This window comes from Priapulus caudatus, unplaced genomic scaffold, assembly GCF_000485595.1.
Source record: "Priapulus caudatus unplaced genomic scaffold, Priapulus_caudatus-5.0.1 Scaffold236, whole genome shotgun sequence".
NCBI classification, from domain to species: domain Eukaryota; kingdom Metazoa; phylum Priapulida; class Priapulimorpha; order Priapulimorphida; family Priapulidae; genus Priapulus; species Priapulus caudatus.
The window spans coordinates 46,998-60,909 of NW_014577297.1; the positions used below are offsets into that span (position 1 = coordinate 46,998).

Consider the following 13,912-nt stretch of genomic DNA (forward strand, 5'->3'; position numbering starts at 1 on the left):
GAGAGAGAAGACACACATATGTGCCTATATGTATATCTCGCGCTCTCTCTCTCTCTCTCTCTCTCTCTCTCTCTCTCTCTCTCTCTCTCTCTCTCTCTCTTTCTCAATCTCCCTTCCTCTCTCCGTCTCAATCTCTCATTCTCCTCCTTTCCCTCATTCTCGCCCCCCCCCTTTTCTCCCTCTCTCTCTCTACCACACACTCTTTCTCGCTCTCGCTGTCTCTCCCCCTTCCCACCTTTTCCCACAAGCTCCCTCGTAATTTCTTTCTGTGTGTGTGTGTCGTTGCATTTCTCACGCGTGCTCTATGTGCCCCGCAGAGTACAACTGCGAGCAGGAAGTCGAGGGCCGCCCGTATTGCCGCTTGCCTGCGAAGACGGGCTGGTACTACAACAAGGATACGCAGACGTGCAAGACGTTCCACTGGGCCAACTGTCCCGGGAACGATAACAACTTCGATAGCAAACAGGAGTGCCTGCGCCGATGTGGAGGTACGTGCGGGCACATCGCCCACAGTTAGAAGAAACAATGTAAACCGTGTTTCACCGTTATCATCAACGATATATTTATCGCCATTACTATTGCTATCATTATAAGTCACATCATTATCCTCCTCCTCCTCCTCCTCCTCACCATCCTCCCCCATACTCCTCCTCCTCCTCCTCCTCCTCCTCCTCCTCCTCCTCATCATCATCGTCGTCGTCGTCGTCATCACTGTTATCATCATCAACATCACCAGTAGCAGAATCATCATCTAAGGCCCTTCTTCGATATGATAATTAGCCATAATGCGCCAGCTTCGTCAGCTTCTCTCATCACCTCACTCATCATCCAGGCTTCACGACTCCAACCCACGCCCTGACAGTATCACCTCACGTTCTTCTCACCGTACACCACGCGTTCTTTGTCTGTTCTACCTCCGATAACATTTTCCGTCTCAGGTTACATCAACCTTACCTAGATCCTCTAATATAAAATCAGCTTTAATGTAAACATTTAGTTACGATAGAGAGGGCGGGATGGGGGAAGCCCCCTCCCCACAAGTAAAGATCGGGGCAGTGCTAACTACCTTGCTTTGTGGTGCATTTAGTCGTTGAATATGAGCGTCTTTTGTATTTCCATGAGTGTGTGAGCTGATTTCATTGAGGCACGGTACGTGAACTACGGTATATAAAATCCATTCAGTCAACCCTGTATTTTTGGAGTGATTATTGAAAGCCCCCAAAAATGTTCTTTATAGACAGGCGTCAGTTCTATAGAGGTGTTTTCATTGCATAAATGATGCTAAAAAGAAACGTCAAAAATTGTCCTTTATAAACAGGTGTCCGTTCTATGGAGGTGCATTCACTATACAATTGTCATTCAAGGGCAACGTTAGAAGTGTCATTTATAGACAAGTGTCCGTGCTAAAGAGGTGCTTGCTACGATTTATTCACTGTATATTTTTTTCTAGGTCTGTAAGGCATCAAACAATGCCTCAAACGGAGGAAGCACGTGCCATCCTGCATGATGACGACATTATTTTCAAATGAAAAGAACTCCATTCCCAGGCCTTCAGTAACGGAGTCCTTTCGTTCTCAAGCACCCGTATGTTTTGCAGAACGGCGTTTATAGCCGCGGTATAAAAAACATCTCCAACCTTTGGTAACCGACCAACTAAGTTTTTAGGAAATAAATTTATGGTGTTTGTGAAATGGCAAGATAATTATTTGTTTTTATTTTTACACGAGGCAGTTTACTCTTTCCTGTAACGATTATGCTGGGGTATAGATGGTATTTCGGCTAAAATACAAACTGCACAGAGATATTTCAGCTCAAAACAAAAACCGCATACAAAGCAGAGCGAGACATCTAACGATCAAGTGCGCTATGCGAGGAATGAGTGGTGGTGGTTGTATCACCCCGGGACAACCCCGGGAAATGGAAATCTAGCTTCTTTTCAAAAGATAAATTCGGGCAAAATCTCAGGCACTTTACAGCACTTAGAACAGAGGCAGAAAAACCACGCATTACTTATTTAAAACAATACTGACTCACGAAAAGCTCTCAACGGAACTCTTAACATCGAAAACTCATGTACTGGCGAACAAAATCTCATTTCGTCCACCGCGCCGAAAGTTCTACTTAAAATTCACCTGCTCCTGCCCTACCTACACCCCAGACCTACGTCAAGCCATGTTTAACTATAACGCGAGACAGCCGACTCTCCACACAGGTCCATGAGTCCAACACGTACCAGGGGCGTGTACATGATTTGTACCAGGGGGTGTCTAACCGTAACCCAAACTTGCGAGCACGCGAAGGGGGGATATGGGGGGCCCTCCCCATGAAAATTTTTGAAATTATACCCCCTTAGATACGTTTTCTGCGCGAGCAGGGGGTTCCGGACCCCCTGGACCTCCCCCCCCTGTACACGCCCCTGCGTACGCTGCCGCGACATCTCAGGCGCTTACGCCAACACGGCTATATTTAATAAATACGAGAAAAGAACTCGACGACGCGTGTTTGCTGATCGAGCGACGTCACCGCCGCTGTAAACAATGCCTGCCTCGCGTGTTGATATCAGCAGTGCACAGGTGGTGCCTATCCCAGTCCGCTACCAGCTCCAGTTCACGTCGCACGTACCATCCACCGCCATGGCCGTGCCGTGGAAACCAGCAGCACTGCTGCTCGTCAGCGCAGTCGTCTGCTTACACGCGTATCAAGGTGAGTGAGTGGTCACGCGCGACGCCCGCGGGGGCGCTTACGACGTTACGAATCCGCGCTAATCACGAAGTTGAATCTGTGTTGTTGCCAGCTCTCGCGCGCCGCCACTACCAGCCTATAAATAATTTCTTAAGTCTATTAATATATATACGTCCACTTGCAAATTCGCGTACGAGGTTACTAGATCGTTTGCCCGAAGGAGTGGTAGCTCCCGACTCACACCACTATATCATTATATCATAACTACTACCTCATACATATAATATATCATACTTACTCAATATATATATAAGCATGCCTGCTCCTTTGTGAAACTAAGAACAATTATCCAATGTCTACTCGTTTCATAAACATCGGTAGCGAATTAAACCAGTGAAATTGCTATGATCGAACGTTAACAAATAAGATTCTGCGTGCCAGTATTTCGTTTATTGCCTGTTCGCACTATTTCCCACTCTAGATGTTCTTATTGTTGCTCAACTCGTGCCAGAGCTGGTCATCGGGACGCCAAGGTTGCAGAAAGCAATCAGAAATATATACTACCCCAATTTCATACAACGTCAACAGACGCGTAGAGACGATACAGACGCGATACAGACGCGATACATACGCGATACAGACGTACAGACGCGTAACGGGGGAGAGAGCGATCCCTCTATATAACACGTCTAATTCGGTCCCTCCTCACAGCTATACGGATAGAGGTCAGTGAGGAGGGGGAGAAGGACAGATGCAACCTGGAGGCGCCCTCTTTCGAGAAATGTCGCGACTTCGTCGGCTGGGGTGCCGTGTCGTCCGAGGACGAGGTGCGCTACTACTACGACAGTAAGGAAGGTCGCTGTGACAGGTACGCGTCGCGCTACTGCCCCGACAGACCGGACGCGTTCACCAGCAACATCGAATGCTCGCGCGCATGCCTAGGTGAGTGTGAGGTGAGGTGAGGTGAGGTGAGGTGAGGTGGGGTGAGGTGAGGTTAGGTGATGATAGGGTGGGGTAAGACGAGATGATGTGAGGTGATGTGAGGTGAGGTTAGGTGATGATAGGGTGGGGTAAGACGAGATGATGTGAGGTGATGTGAGGTGAGGTTAGGTGATGATAGGGTGGGGTAAGATGAGATGAGGTGATGTGAGGTGATGTGAGGTGAGTGTGAGGTGAGTGTGAGGTGAGGTGATGTGGGGTGGTGTTAGGTGATGATAAGGTGGGGTAAGATGAGATGAGGTGAGATGAATGTGAGGTGAGTGTGAGGTGAGGTGATGTGGGGTGGTGTTAGGTGATGATAGGGTGGGGTAAGATGAGATGAGGTGAGGTGAGTGTGAGGTGAGGTGATGTGGGGTGGTGTTAGGTGATGATAGGGTGGGGTAAGATGAGGTGAGGTGAGGTGAGGTGATGTGAGGTGATGTGAGGTGATGTGAGGTGGGGTAAGATGAGATGAGGTGAGTGTGAGTGAGGTGAGGGAAGTGTGGGGTGGGTGTTCCGCGTGATGATAGGTGGGTAAGATGAGATGAGGCTGAGGTGATGGTGATGTGAGGTGAGGTGAGGGGTGATTGAGGTGAGGTGGGTGATGTGGAGGTGGTGGGTGTAGGTGATGGTTAGTGTGGGGTAATGATGAGATGAGATGAGGTGAGTGTGAGGTGAGGTGATGTGGGGTGGGGTTGAGTGCTCGCACGCATGCCTGGTGAGTGTGAGGTGAGGTGATGTGAGGTGATGTGAGGTATGGGGGTGGTGTTAGGTGATGAATAGGGTGGGGGGTAGTTTGTGGGGTGAGTGTATGTGGGGTGGGGTTGAGTGCCGCACGCATGCCTAGGTGAGTGTACCGCACGGTGGGAGTCGGGGCAGGGCGGGGTGCACAGGCATTGGGTGAAGGTGAGGTGGGGTGAGACGCGGCTGGGTGAGGTGGTGTGAGGTGAGAGTGGGGTCGGGACGAGGCGAGGCGGGGTGGGATGGTGTTGGGTGAGGTGATATAGAGTGGGGTGGGATGCTGTGGGGGTAAAGTGATGTGGGGTGAGACTTGGTGGAGGTAGGTAGGACTTGAGCGACGTGGGGTGACATTGGGAGGGGTTGAAATTATGGGGAGATTGCGGGGACATGGGAGAAACTGTGGTGGGAGTAGCTCAGAATGTGACTGGGTGACGACATTAGTGCTGTGTGCAATTGGGAGTAAATAAGAACGAGTGTTTGACACTGTGGGTGGGGCAAGATTATGGCGAGCGTGGAGGTGGAGTGTAATTTTTCCTCGTGGGTAAGGGGGTCACGCCAACAACACGATATAACGTCCTCACAATTAGTCGCAAAACTTGAAAAATTCTTTCAACGATTCTGCGTGATAATTTCTCTGGTTCACCCGCGATCAGGACGTGGGGTGTGCAGGTATCGTCTGCCGGTGGTCATGTGTCTCATGATGAGTGAGACTGGCTGGTACTACGACCCCACGCGCAAGCAGTGCGCAACGTTCGAATACGCCGCGTGTCCTGGCATCCTCAACAACTTTGCTAGCGAGGAAGAGTGCAGCTCATTCTGCCACGGTAGGTGCCGGCGTACTCACAGCATCACGCAGTTAACACCCTGCTTCTATTCAGCTGTATCGTAATTATGAAATCAATTAATTGATTATTAATTAAAAAGATTCATTGCGTGAGTTGGATACGTGTAACAGCTGCAAGCCTTGCAAGGATGTCGTTCGTCCGTCCGTCAGTCCGTCCATCCGTTTGTTCGTCCATGCGTCCGTGCATCCGTCCATCCGTTTGTTCGTCCATGCGTCCGTGCATCCGTGCGTGCGTGCATCCGTGCGTGCGTGCGTGCGTGCGTGCGTGCGTGCGTGCGTGCGTGCGTGCGTCCGTCCGTCCGTCCATCCGTATGTCCGTCCGTTCAACCGTGCGTCTGTCTGTCCGTCCGTCTGTATTACTGTCCGTCTGTGCGTGCGTGTGTGCGTGCGTCTGTCCTTCCATGCGTGCGTGCGTACGTCTGTCCGTGCGTATGTCCGTCCGTTTATCCGTGCGTATGTCCGTCCGTCCGTCCGTTCGTCCGTCGGTCCGTGCGTCTGTTCGTCCGTCTGTCCATATGTTCGTCTGTCCGTCCATATATCCGTCCGTATGTCCGTCCGCCCATTCGTGCGTCCGTTTGTCCGTCCGTCTGTGCGTATGTCTGCCCACCAACATATCTGTCCGTTCATTTGTCCACGATCTGTTAGTTTGTCTGCCTGCCTGCCTACCTACCCGCCTGCCTGTCTGCCCACCTGCCTGTCTGCCCGCCTGTCTGCCTGCCTGCCTGTCTGTCTTTCTGTCTGTCTTTCTGTCAGTCTGCCTTTCTGTCTGGCAGTCTATCTTTCTGCCAGTCTGTCTAATAATAAACCAACACCACACAACTAACACCACCACATCAGCTGTTGCCCTTTAACTTTTCCTCCCTCTCGACTTCTATGCCACGCCGTCTCTCTTTGACTGCAACGACGTTGACGATGAATGAATCATGAATTGCGATCATCGGTTCTTCACTGCTGTCTCTCTCTCTCTTTCTCTGTAGGTGTCTCAGGAGAGTTCGTGGATCCAGAGTGAAGCATCGACCACCCAGCGAGCCCCCTCCCCCCCTCTCTCTCTTTCTCTCTCGTTTATCAGACTCACCAAGTCATCACCGTTCCAGTAGAACGCGTGCATGCGCCAAACCCATAGTTGGCAGTCACCAGAACTGACAAACTATAGACTCTTGTGTTTCACCGATATGAATGATTATTGGACGTTGAATTTTTATTTTAAATTCTATGCTAATCGTATGCATATACTTTATCAGAAATTACAAAAGGTAAACATTTAAAGCTGATCATTAGTGTGCCCATCTGTGGCTTAACCAAATATAGGTGCCAATGGATTGAAGTGAATCGATTATTTACTGAGAAATTCCTGCGTTTATGTGATTTAACGAATGAATAATGAAAATACAAATTTCAGATTTCCCAATTAAATCTCCACGTTCAAGCAGTTTTTGTTTTGTTTTCAAACAAAAAATTCAACAAAATTTCACACGACACACCTAATGGCAATAGGTAAACGGCTTGCTACATTGCTGCAGAGACTGACCCATGTGTGTGCGTGCATCTGTGCACATGTGCGTGCATTTTGTGTGTACATGCGCGCGCGTGTATGCTCGTGCGTGCTCGTGGTCAGTATGTGGTTTTAGTTTCACTGTAGATAGAGGATGCTGACCTTTCACGACTATAGACGGGTGCTACCATTCAGAAAATCAGTCAGGCCGACATCAGTGCAAGAATTGTGCACCAGTCCAGTGACAGCCTAGCGTGCTATTCCACAACTAATTTTCACTTATTAGCGTTGAAGGATGTCTCAGTCCATTAGGGCAACATGGCAGGCAACAGAGCGTGAAGACCTGCTACATCACTACGGGGGACGTGAGGTCCGGCGATAGCCAGTGAAGGGGGGAGGGGGTTTGGAGAAAATACGTGGAAAGAGGGGGAGAGTGGAACACTCAATGAGCAGCACACTCTTACCTCCAATGGAAGTCAGCCGTGGATAGAGGAGAAGAGAGTGGAATATTCTGCATATGATAACATATAATGCAGCATATGCATAATATAATGCATATATAATGCAGCATATGATGCAGCAAACTACAACTTACCTCCAATGGAAGTAAGGCGTGGATAGAGTGTGGGATATTCATTAAGCAGCATATGATAACTACAACTTACCTCCAATGGGAGCAGCGAAGCTACAGGCGACTCCCACGGCACATGCAGCTGCCAGCATCTCGCTCTTCCGAGACTCATTCTGGGTGCGAAAACACACGTAGATTATATCCCCGCGAGTTAAACACACATTCGAATGTCGGTCGACTGAAAGCGACATCGGAAGCCATCCAAAGTTCACAACCGTTACAACAGTACCTCTAAATATCTCGCATCGATTTTGCGAGTAGATGATTCACGGGGGATATTTTTATACGCTCGCATAGTTTCATTTTTTACATACCTACCGTGGCTCTAGCAAATCTATAAAAAGAAAAGACGTGTGCATGTTTATGGAGCGGGTTCACATTAAAAAAATATGTTGATCCCGTTAAGTAAATACACTCTATTACAGGGAAACAACTTACTAACCAGTCGCCCGAAAACATTAAACATGCACATATGGTGAGTGAATAACATACAAATAAAAAATAAATGCTTCGATTTCGTCAAATTCACTTTTAATGCAACACATTAGATTGAAAGGCTAAACGTTTCTTAATTATCCCCTGCGGTGCATACAAGTATTGCACAGTTTTTTGAGAATACTGCGATAAATATTCTTACCAAAGCGACACTGATCTATCAAGAACCTGTCGCGAAACTTGAAATCTGCTCTATGACCCACGGACTTCGACTCGCAAAATATCGCAAATAATCTCCGCAAAATTATACTCTGCGCACATTTATCATGAAACGAAAAGGAACGTCAAACATGTGGCCTTTTTATGGTTGACTCGACCATTAACATTTAGTGTATGAGCGTCCATTAGTATCACGATGGCTCACCCATATTCCATACTGCATAGCTTTATTAGCAACGCGAAAGGGGAATTTCAATTATTTGTTCAGATGCACCCGGTCCTAAACTAAACATCCTATTGCAACTAAATTTTGACTACAATATTATTTATCTCGTGAAGATAAAAAGCTTTATAACATAAATAAATTATAAATAAATAAAATAATTTTTTATATATAATATTCAAGAATAGTTTTGTGATTCAGAAAACGTTTGGCGTAACACTCAATATATTAGCAACTAACTCCCAACGAGTTGAAAACAAAAACAAACACTGGCAACGCGAAACAACAGCAGCAGTCACCACTTGCCCACGGCTGTTACCACGTGATGACACAGCAAACAGGTGCGCTTTACCTCATAAATGCCCTTGAAACCTGTGATCGCCTTGCTGAGCAGTGTGGCTGTAATGCTCGCGATATGTACAAATGGTCCCTGCAAACAGATGCATACGTTATAATAAGTGCAAATAGACGTTCGTTCGTTGAGCAGCATGACCATTACTCATCACCGTACTGCCGACTGCCAAAAAAACCAATTATGAACCCTCCTCACGTACAAGTTCTACGCAAATCCATCGACGCAATCAAAGCTGATGAACACAAACGCTGCGACTACCTAACAGCGCGAGCGTGAGGGTTCCGACGTGCCTGCGGCGATCGTGGCCACATTTCTAGGTTAATAAATGCTCCTGTTGTGACTACCATTGCTTAGCCGCTTCGCTCCCAGCCACTCTGCCAACGCACGCAGTATGCATAGAGAGGATCGAGGTACGCAGAACCGCCAGAAATAAAATAATTTTCCAAGAAATGGTAAGGGAACTACGCCGCCTCACTGATAAGATTGCGTAAGCTAATCTCAACTACCCCGCTGGTCACACCCACGCACGCACACGCGCACAACATGCACACGCATACACAACATGCATGCACTAACATCCACGCACGCACTCACATCACGCGCACACATACCTCTTTCCCAACCGGGAGGCCACTTCCCAAGGTTGACGTTAGGCCGACGACCTTTGACACAAAAGTCCTGAATGTCAGGAATTCCTTGAGCACGACACCGCGTAGGATCGTCTTCATCTCCGGGATTCCAGAACCTGCAAGCACAACACATACCTTCCAGGGATGGACCCAGGATCAAGCCCATGAATGGACCAGATTCACGGGTGGATGGATCCATGACCAGATTCATAGGTGGATCCAGGACGAAACTCAGGAGTGGATCCAGGAACAGATTCATGGGTGGATCCAGGACGAAACTGGGGAGGCTGGAAAAATAGAGATTTAGAGATGGAGAAGGAGAGGGAGAGAGAGAGAAGGATAGAGAAAAATAGAGATGGAGAGGGAGAGGGAGAGGGAGAGGGAGAGGAGGAGCGAAAGAGAGCAGGAGAGATGTACATTTCTGACCAGTTAGAATAAGGGATAGCTTCGATTAGAACACACATAGGTTAAGGTGGAACAGTTTATATACGTTGTAAGGCGGAATTCGATAAATGTGTCAAGGCAGAAATGGGATAATAGGATAGTACAGCAAGTCCTTAACGTAGAGAAAATATTTTTACGTCGAACACATTGCAGCGCAAGTGCAGAGACAACATATAAGTACACTCTGACCTTTGTGGCTATGCTAACAAAAGAAACCACTTCTGACCCGCTATTTCGCTGCGGTAAATTTAGCTTGTTTATGTGTTGCGAGGCAAACTATTGGATAAGCTGCTCTCGTCACTGCCTTCACCCATGACTGAGGGCTGCGGCTGTTCATGCCATTGCTTGCACTCACAAGTACAAGCTGCGACGGTTCCCGCCACTGTGCGCACTCTCAAACACCGGCTACGGCTGTTCCCACGACTGCCTGCACCCGTCCAGGATGGACGTATCCAGCCGGATATGAGATGACCAGGTGGCTATGAGCTGAGCGCACGCACGTACCTATGGCTTGTGCGCTGACTAGGTGAGTGAATCCGTTTGAGAAGAGAATGAACACAGTCGGAAACGTGATCCAGGTGAAGAACTGCAGGGCAACATGTCCCTCCAGCTCCCTGTAGAGCCAGATGCGAGCTGCAAACACATATTATTATTATTATTATTATTATTATTATTATTATTATTATTATTATTATTATAGTCACTAACATCATTGCAAAATGAAAACATGCATTATACATCGCTCAAGTGGTGTGTGAGAGAAAAACTGTCGTGCAGCAGTTTTCTTCACGTGCAAATGTTTCGCGTGCACGCCAAGTATAAACTTCTTGCCACTTTTATGAGAAATTTGAATAACGCTCACCATAAAATGGGTTTCAGGAGATAAGTGCTAAGCGCATATGCACATTCATTGCACGCCCAATATGACGACTATTATATGACATACACTTAGTTTATGCAATATTACAACTAACCGTACTGAACCTTACTTCTATCTGACTAGCAATGCAGACCTGATAACTTCGAAAGATACTTCTACACATACACACTTGAGGGATACCATCTGAGGCTGCATGTTGCTTAACACATGCAGCGCTCCTGCAAGATTGCAAAGTATCGACCCATTTCGAAAAAGAAAGGGTGTTTAATTTTAAATTGTTTAATTACCAGTTCATTTATTTCGGATGACGAATGAATGAAACGAGGAGCTATGTAGTGACCATCAATGACTATGAGGATTTACGGCGCTGCGGTTGGGTTCAAAGTTCTTTCAGGGTCAGAGATAAGTCGAGGTCAGAGATCAGTCAAAGTCAGTTACTGTCAGGGTCAGACTTTGGTCAAGGTCAATTACTGTCAAGGTCCGAGTTTGATCAAGGCTAGATGCTGTCAGGGTCAGAGCTTGCTCAAGGTCATTTACTTTCATGGCCAGAGTTTGGTCAAGTTCAATTACTGTCTGCGTCAGTTACTGTCAGGGTCAGTCATGATCGGATCGTGTTGGGGTCAGAGTTCACGTGTGCGTACCTTCCTGGCAGTAGTGTATGCATGTGTCCATGATGTAGCTGATGCAGGCCATCAGGATGCCGAGGACAGCCAGAAACACCCAATCCTCGCCGATCTTACCAAACAGCTTCTGTACGAGCCACTGCCAGTTCGCTGGAATAATGGCCACGAGTGAGAAACCACACAGCTGCGCATAACACAGAATGACAGCAGAAGCGCTCAAAAATACTGCTGAATATACAGCCAGACGTGTGTATAACGATTACGAAACGAAAATTCCAAAATATGTCCGAAAAAAATAGTTTCCCGTTTGCATAGAGGTAGTTTCACTGAATAAATGTGACACAGACGAAATTCCAAGTTTCCTTTATAGACAGGCGGCCGTTCTATAGAGGTTATCTGCTAACACCGATTCGACTAGATACGTTAATACACTACTACAGTACACTGCAGTATTTAGTTTCATACGTACATCAGCATACGATAATACTCTGCAGGGACACAAGTCTCCTCTATGTATAGATTTGGCTACTCCTCATAGAAGAAGAATAACTATAGAAACTTTGTGATGCATGCTCAGCCTTCATGCTGCTATGAGGCTCGGCGTGTGCACAGCTAAGTAACGCAGATCACGTAAAGCTCACTACAATCATCTCGCATCCTCACATCACTACATGTTCCTTGAACAAACCCGCACGAACTTCCCCGCAACAATAGGATCCTGAATTGAAGGAGGTCGAATGAACCGACCTTTTTTAATAATCCACGCATTGAAAAGCCACTTCTGTCATGCAAGCGCAGTAAGCGATCGCGCGTGCACGTCTGCCTGCGTTGCCATTACAATACATCTATCACAACCGACGCGAGCGCGCTAATGCGATTCAATTAACCGGTTATTATATTTTTAACAATTTTACTACAGAGAGCTTACTATGTACGGGAAGATGCTCACACCGGCTTTACCGAAGTGTGAATACACAGAGTGATCATGATCACATTATGATTACATATGCTTTATAATTCGTTTAACGATAAACAGTGCAGAAATACGATTCCCCTGAAATGCTACCGTTATAGTGCTATTTTGCTCGTTTGAGCGCGCGTTAACGTTAACAAACGAATGATTACCATACGATAGCGCTACAAGTTAAGCTACAGCTAACTTAAAACAACATGCTATATATCCCTTCGAAAAATTCCACAGCCCGATAAACTGCCAGGGTTTTACCGGTCTGGTCTTAGACTCTCACTGCCTAGATATATCCACTATTATATATATGCGCTTGGTGCAGCTAACCGCAATGATTGAGTCTATGATTAAAGTATCTTATCTCTTAACTTAGCTATGGTAAATTTTCTTAAATAGCTGGCATATATTATCTTATGAGATAGTCAGTCTGCATGCACGAATGCACGGATATGATAGCCACCCGGAGTGATCGCGTATGCGGAAGATTCGCACTCCCCGAGTGCCTTCTTTCTAGTTCTATCTGTTACAGCTCAGATTACAATAACATAAGTATGCATCATTGCATTAGCGCTTCAGGCTGTGCACGGCCTAAATACACGCACGCACGCACGCACGTGTTCATGTATACGTACGTGCCCACGCACACACAAACGCAAACACACACACGCACGCACACACGCACGCACGCGCGCATGCTCCCGCCTCAGATCAGTTTCCTGAGCGTACCACTGCAGGTTTCGACAATCAAGGAGCAAGGGGGTGGTTATCACGGGGAGCCAATTATTCTTGCTACATTCTCATCCGCGCTGCGCACGTGCACGGGTGCCATAAGCCAAACAATGATGATAACAAGGGGTATAAAGCTAGTTTTGCTATGCAATGGTGGAACAGAACAGCGTACACCTCTCCCACACTTCCTATCCCCCCATCAAAATTCCTCGCAAAAACAAGTAATTTAGATTTTCGATAGCAATTCCACTTGTTATTAACAAAAGCAATCAGGAACCCAAAAATGATGAAAACGATTCCACATCGCAGCAAAATAACTAAACTTTCGTGAACCCTGTGCGCGATTCAAACTCCAATCATGGAAATTCGACTCCATGCAAAAACTATGCTCTTTTAAAACCCCGCAAAACATGCGCATTCACCCGGATGTGCGGCGGCCATTGTTGTTCGACTACATGCTTTATTAATCACCTTTAAAATTTACAACCACCCCATACCAGTACTTTCGCTCGCGCATGCTTCAATTCAGTATCAACAAGAGCAATCGGAGATAGCAAACCTCCGCCACAGCGTAACAGTCCCCCCATCTTGCTGGTACACCCAATATAGTTTGATGAAATTTTCAGAAATTTGGAGAAAAAAAGATCCAGGATTTTTTTTAAAATAAATTTTGAATGCGTCCGAAGTCTTTCCCACAAAAAAGAAAAAAAAAGAAAAATCCTGGATCCATTTCTGGATCCGGATCACCACCAAAATCTATAACGCAATAAAAACAATTAAATTTGGCGCCTTCAGAATTACGTGAATGCTGCTGCTAAATTCATCCGCTCTTTACAATCGAATAGGGAGTAAAGAATATGATAGGTTATCATGATCTATTTCCAATGGATTGGGACCTTGTTAGCCTGTGTCCAGATACACTCTCATGTTAGGACCGATTGTTTCTGTTTCTAGACTGATTACGCGGGCTCCTCGAACACATTTTTTGCTAAAGGGCCGGACACACCAGGCGATGCCATCGGCCGATGCCATCGGCCGAT

The 13,912-nt window shown here is 46.8% G+C and overlaps 3 protein-coding genes across 3 annotated transcripts in view; 2 read left to right on the forward strand and 1 right to left on the reverse strand.

Annotated features, from left to right (window-relative positions):
• Positions 1-1,697, forward strand: part of LOC106807831 (boophilin-H2-like) — a 2,929-nt gene extending 1,232 nt beyond the window's left edge. Inside the window, exons 2-3 of the mRNA XM_014810295.1 lie at positions 318-488; positions 1,451-1,697. Coding sequence (XP_014665781.1) covers positions 318-488; positions 1,451-1,458 — 179 coding nt within the window. The 3' untranslated portion in view covers positions 1,459-1,697. The remainder of the gene's footprint in view (positions 1-317; positions 489-1,450) is intronic.
• Positions 1-13,912, reverse strand: part of LOC106807821 (chloride channel protein 2-like) — a 76,249-nt gene that overhangs the window by 24,041 nt on the left and 38,296 nt on the right. Inside the window, exons 3-7 of the mRNA XM_014810285.1 lie at positions 11,195-11,326; positions 10,178-10,306; positions 9,212-9,345; positions 8,598-8,675; positions 7,403-7,481 (exon numbers count right to left, since the gene is read on the reverse strand). Of these exons, the coding sequence (XP_014665771.1) occupies positions 7,403-7,481; positions 8,598-8,675; positions 9,212-9,345; positions 10,178-10,306; positions 11,195-11,326 (552 nt within the window). The remainder of the gene's footprint in view (positions 1-7,402; positions 7,482-8,597; positions 8,676-9,211; positions 9,346-10,177; positions 10,307-11,194; positions 11,327-13,912) is intronic.
• On the forward strand, positions 2,564-6,658 carry LOC106807829 (kunitz-type serine protease inhibitor bitisilin-3-like). The gene is made up of 4 exons (XM_014810294.1): positions 2,564-2,703; positions 3,394-3,624; positions 5,055-5,225; positions 6,223-6,658. The coding sequence occupies exons 1-4, from the start codon at positions 2,634-2,636 to the stop codon at positions 6,252-6,254; spliced, it is 504 nt and encodes a 167-aa protein (XP_014665780.1). The 5' UTR covers positions 2,564-2,633; the 3' UTR covers positions 6,255-6,658.

What these genes read in the sequence shown, in the direction of transcription:
- LOC106807829 (XM_014810294.1), top strand. Translation starts at nt 2,634, where the DNA reads ATGGCCGTGCCGTGGAAACCAGCAGCACTGCTGCTCGTCAGCGCAGTC. An exon ending in ATGCTCGCGCGCATGCCTAG is followed by an intron (nt 3,625 to 5,054) that starts GTGAGTGTGAGG and finishes ACCCGCGATCAG; the next exon opens with GACGTGGGGTGTGCAGGTAT. An exon ending in GTGCAGCTCATTCTGCCACG is followed by an intron (nt 5,226 to 6,222) that starts GTAGGTGCCGGC and finishes CTTTCTCTGTAG; the next exon opens with GTGTCTCAGGAGAGTTCGTG.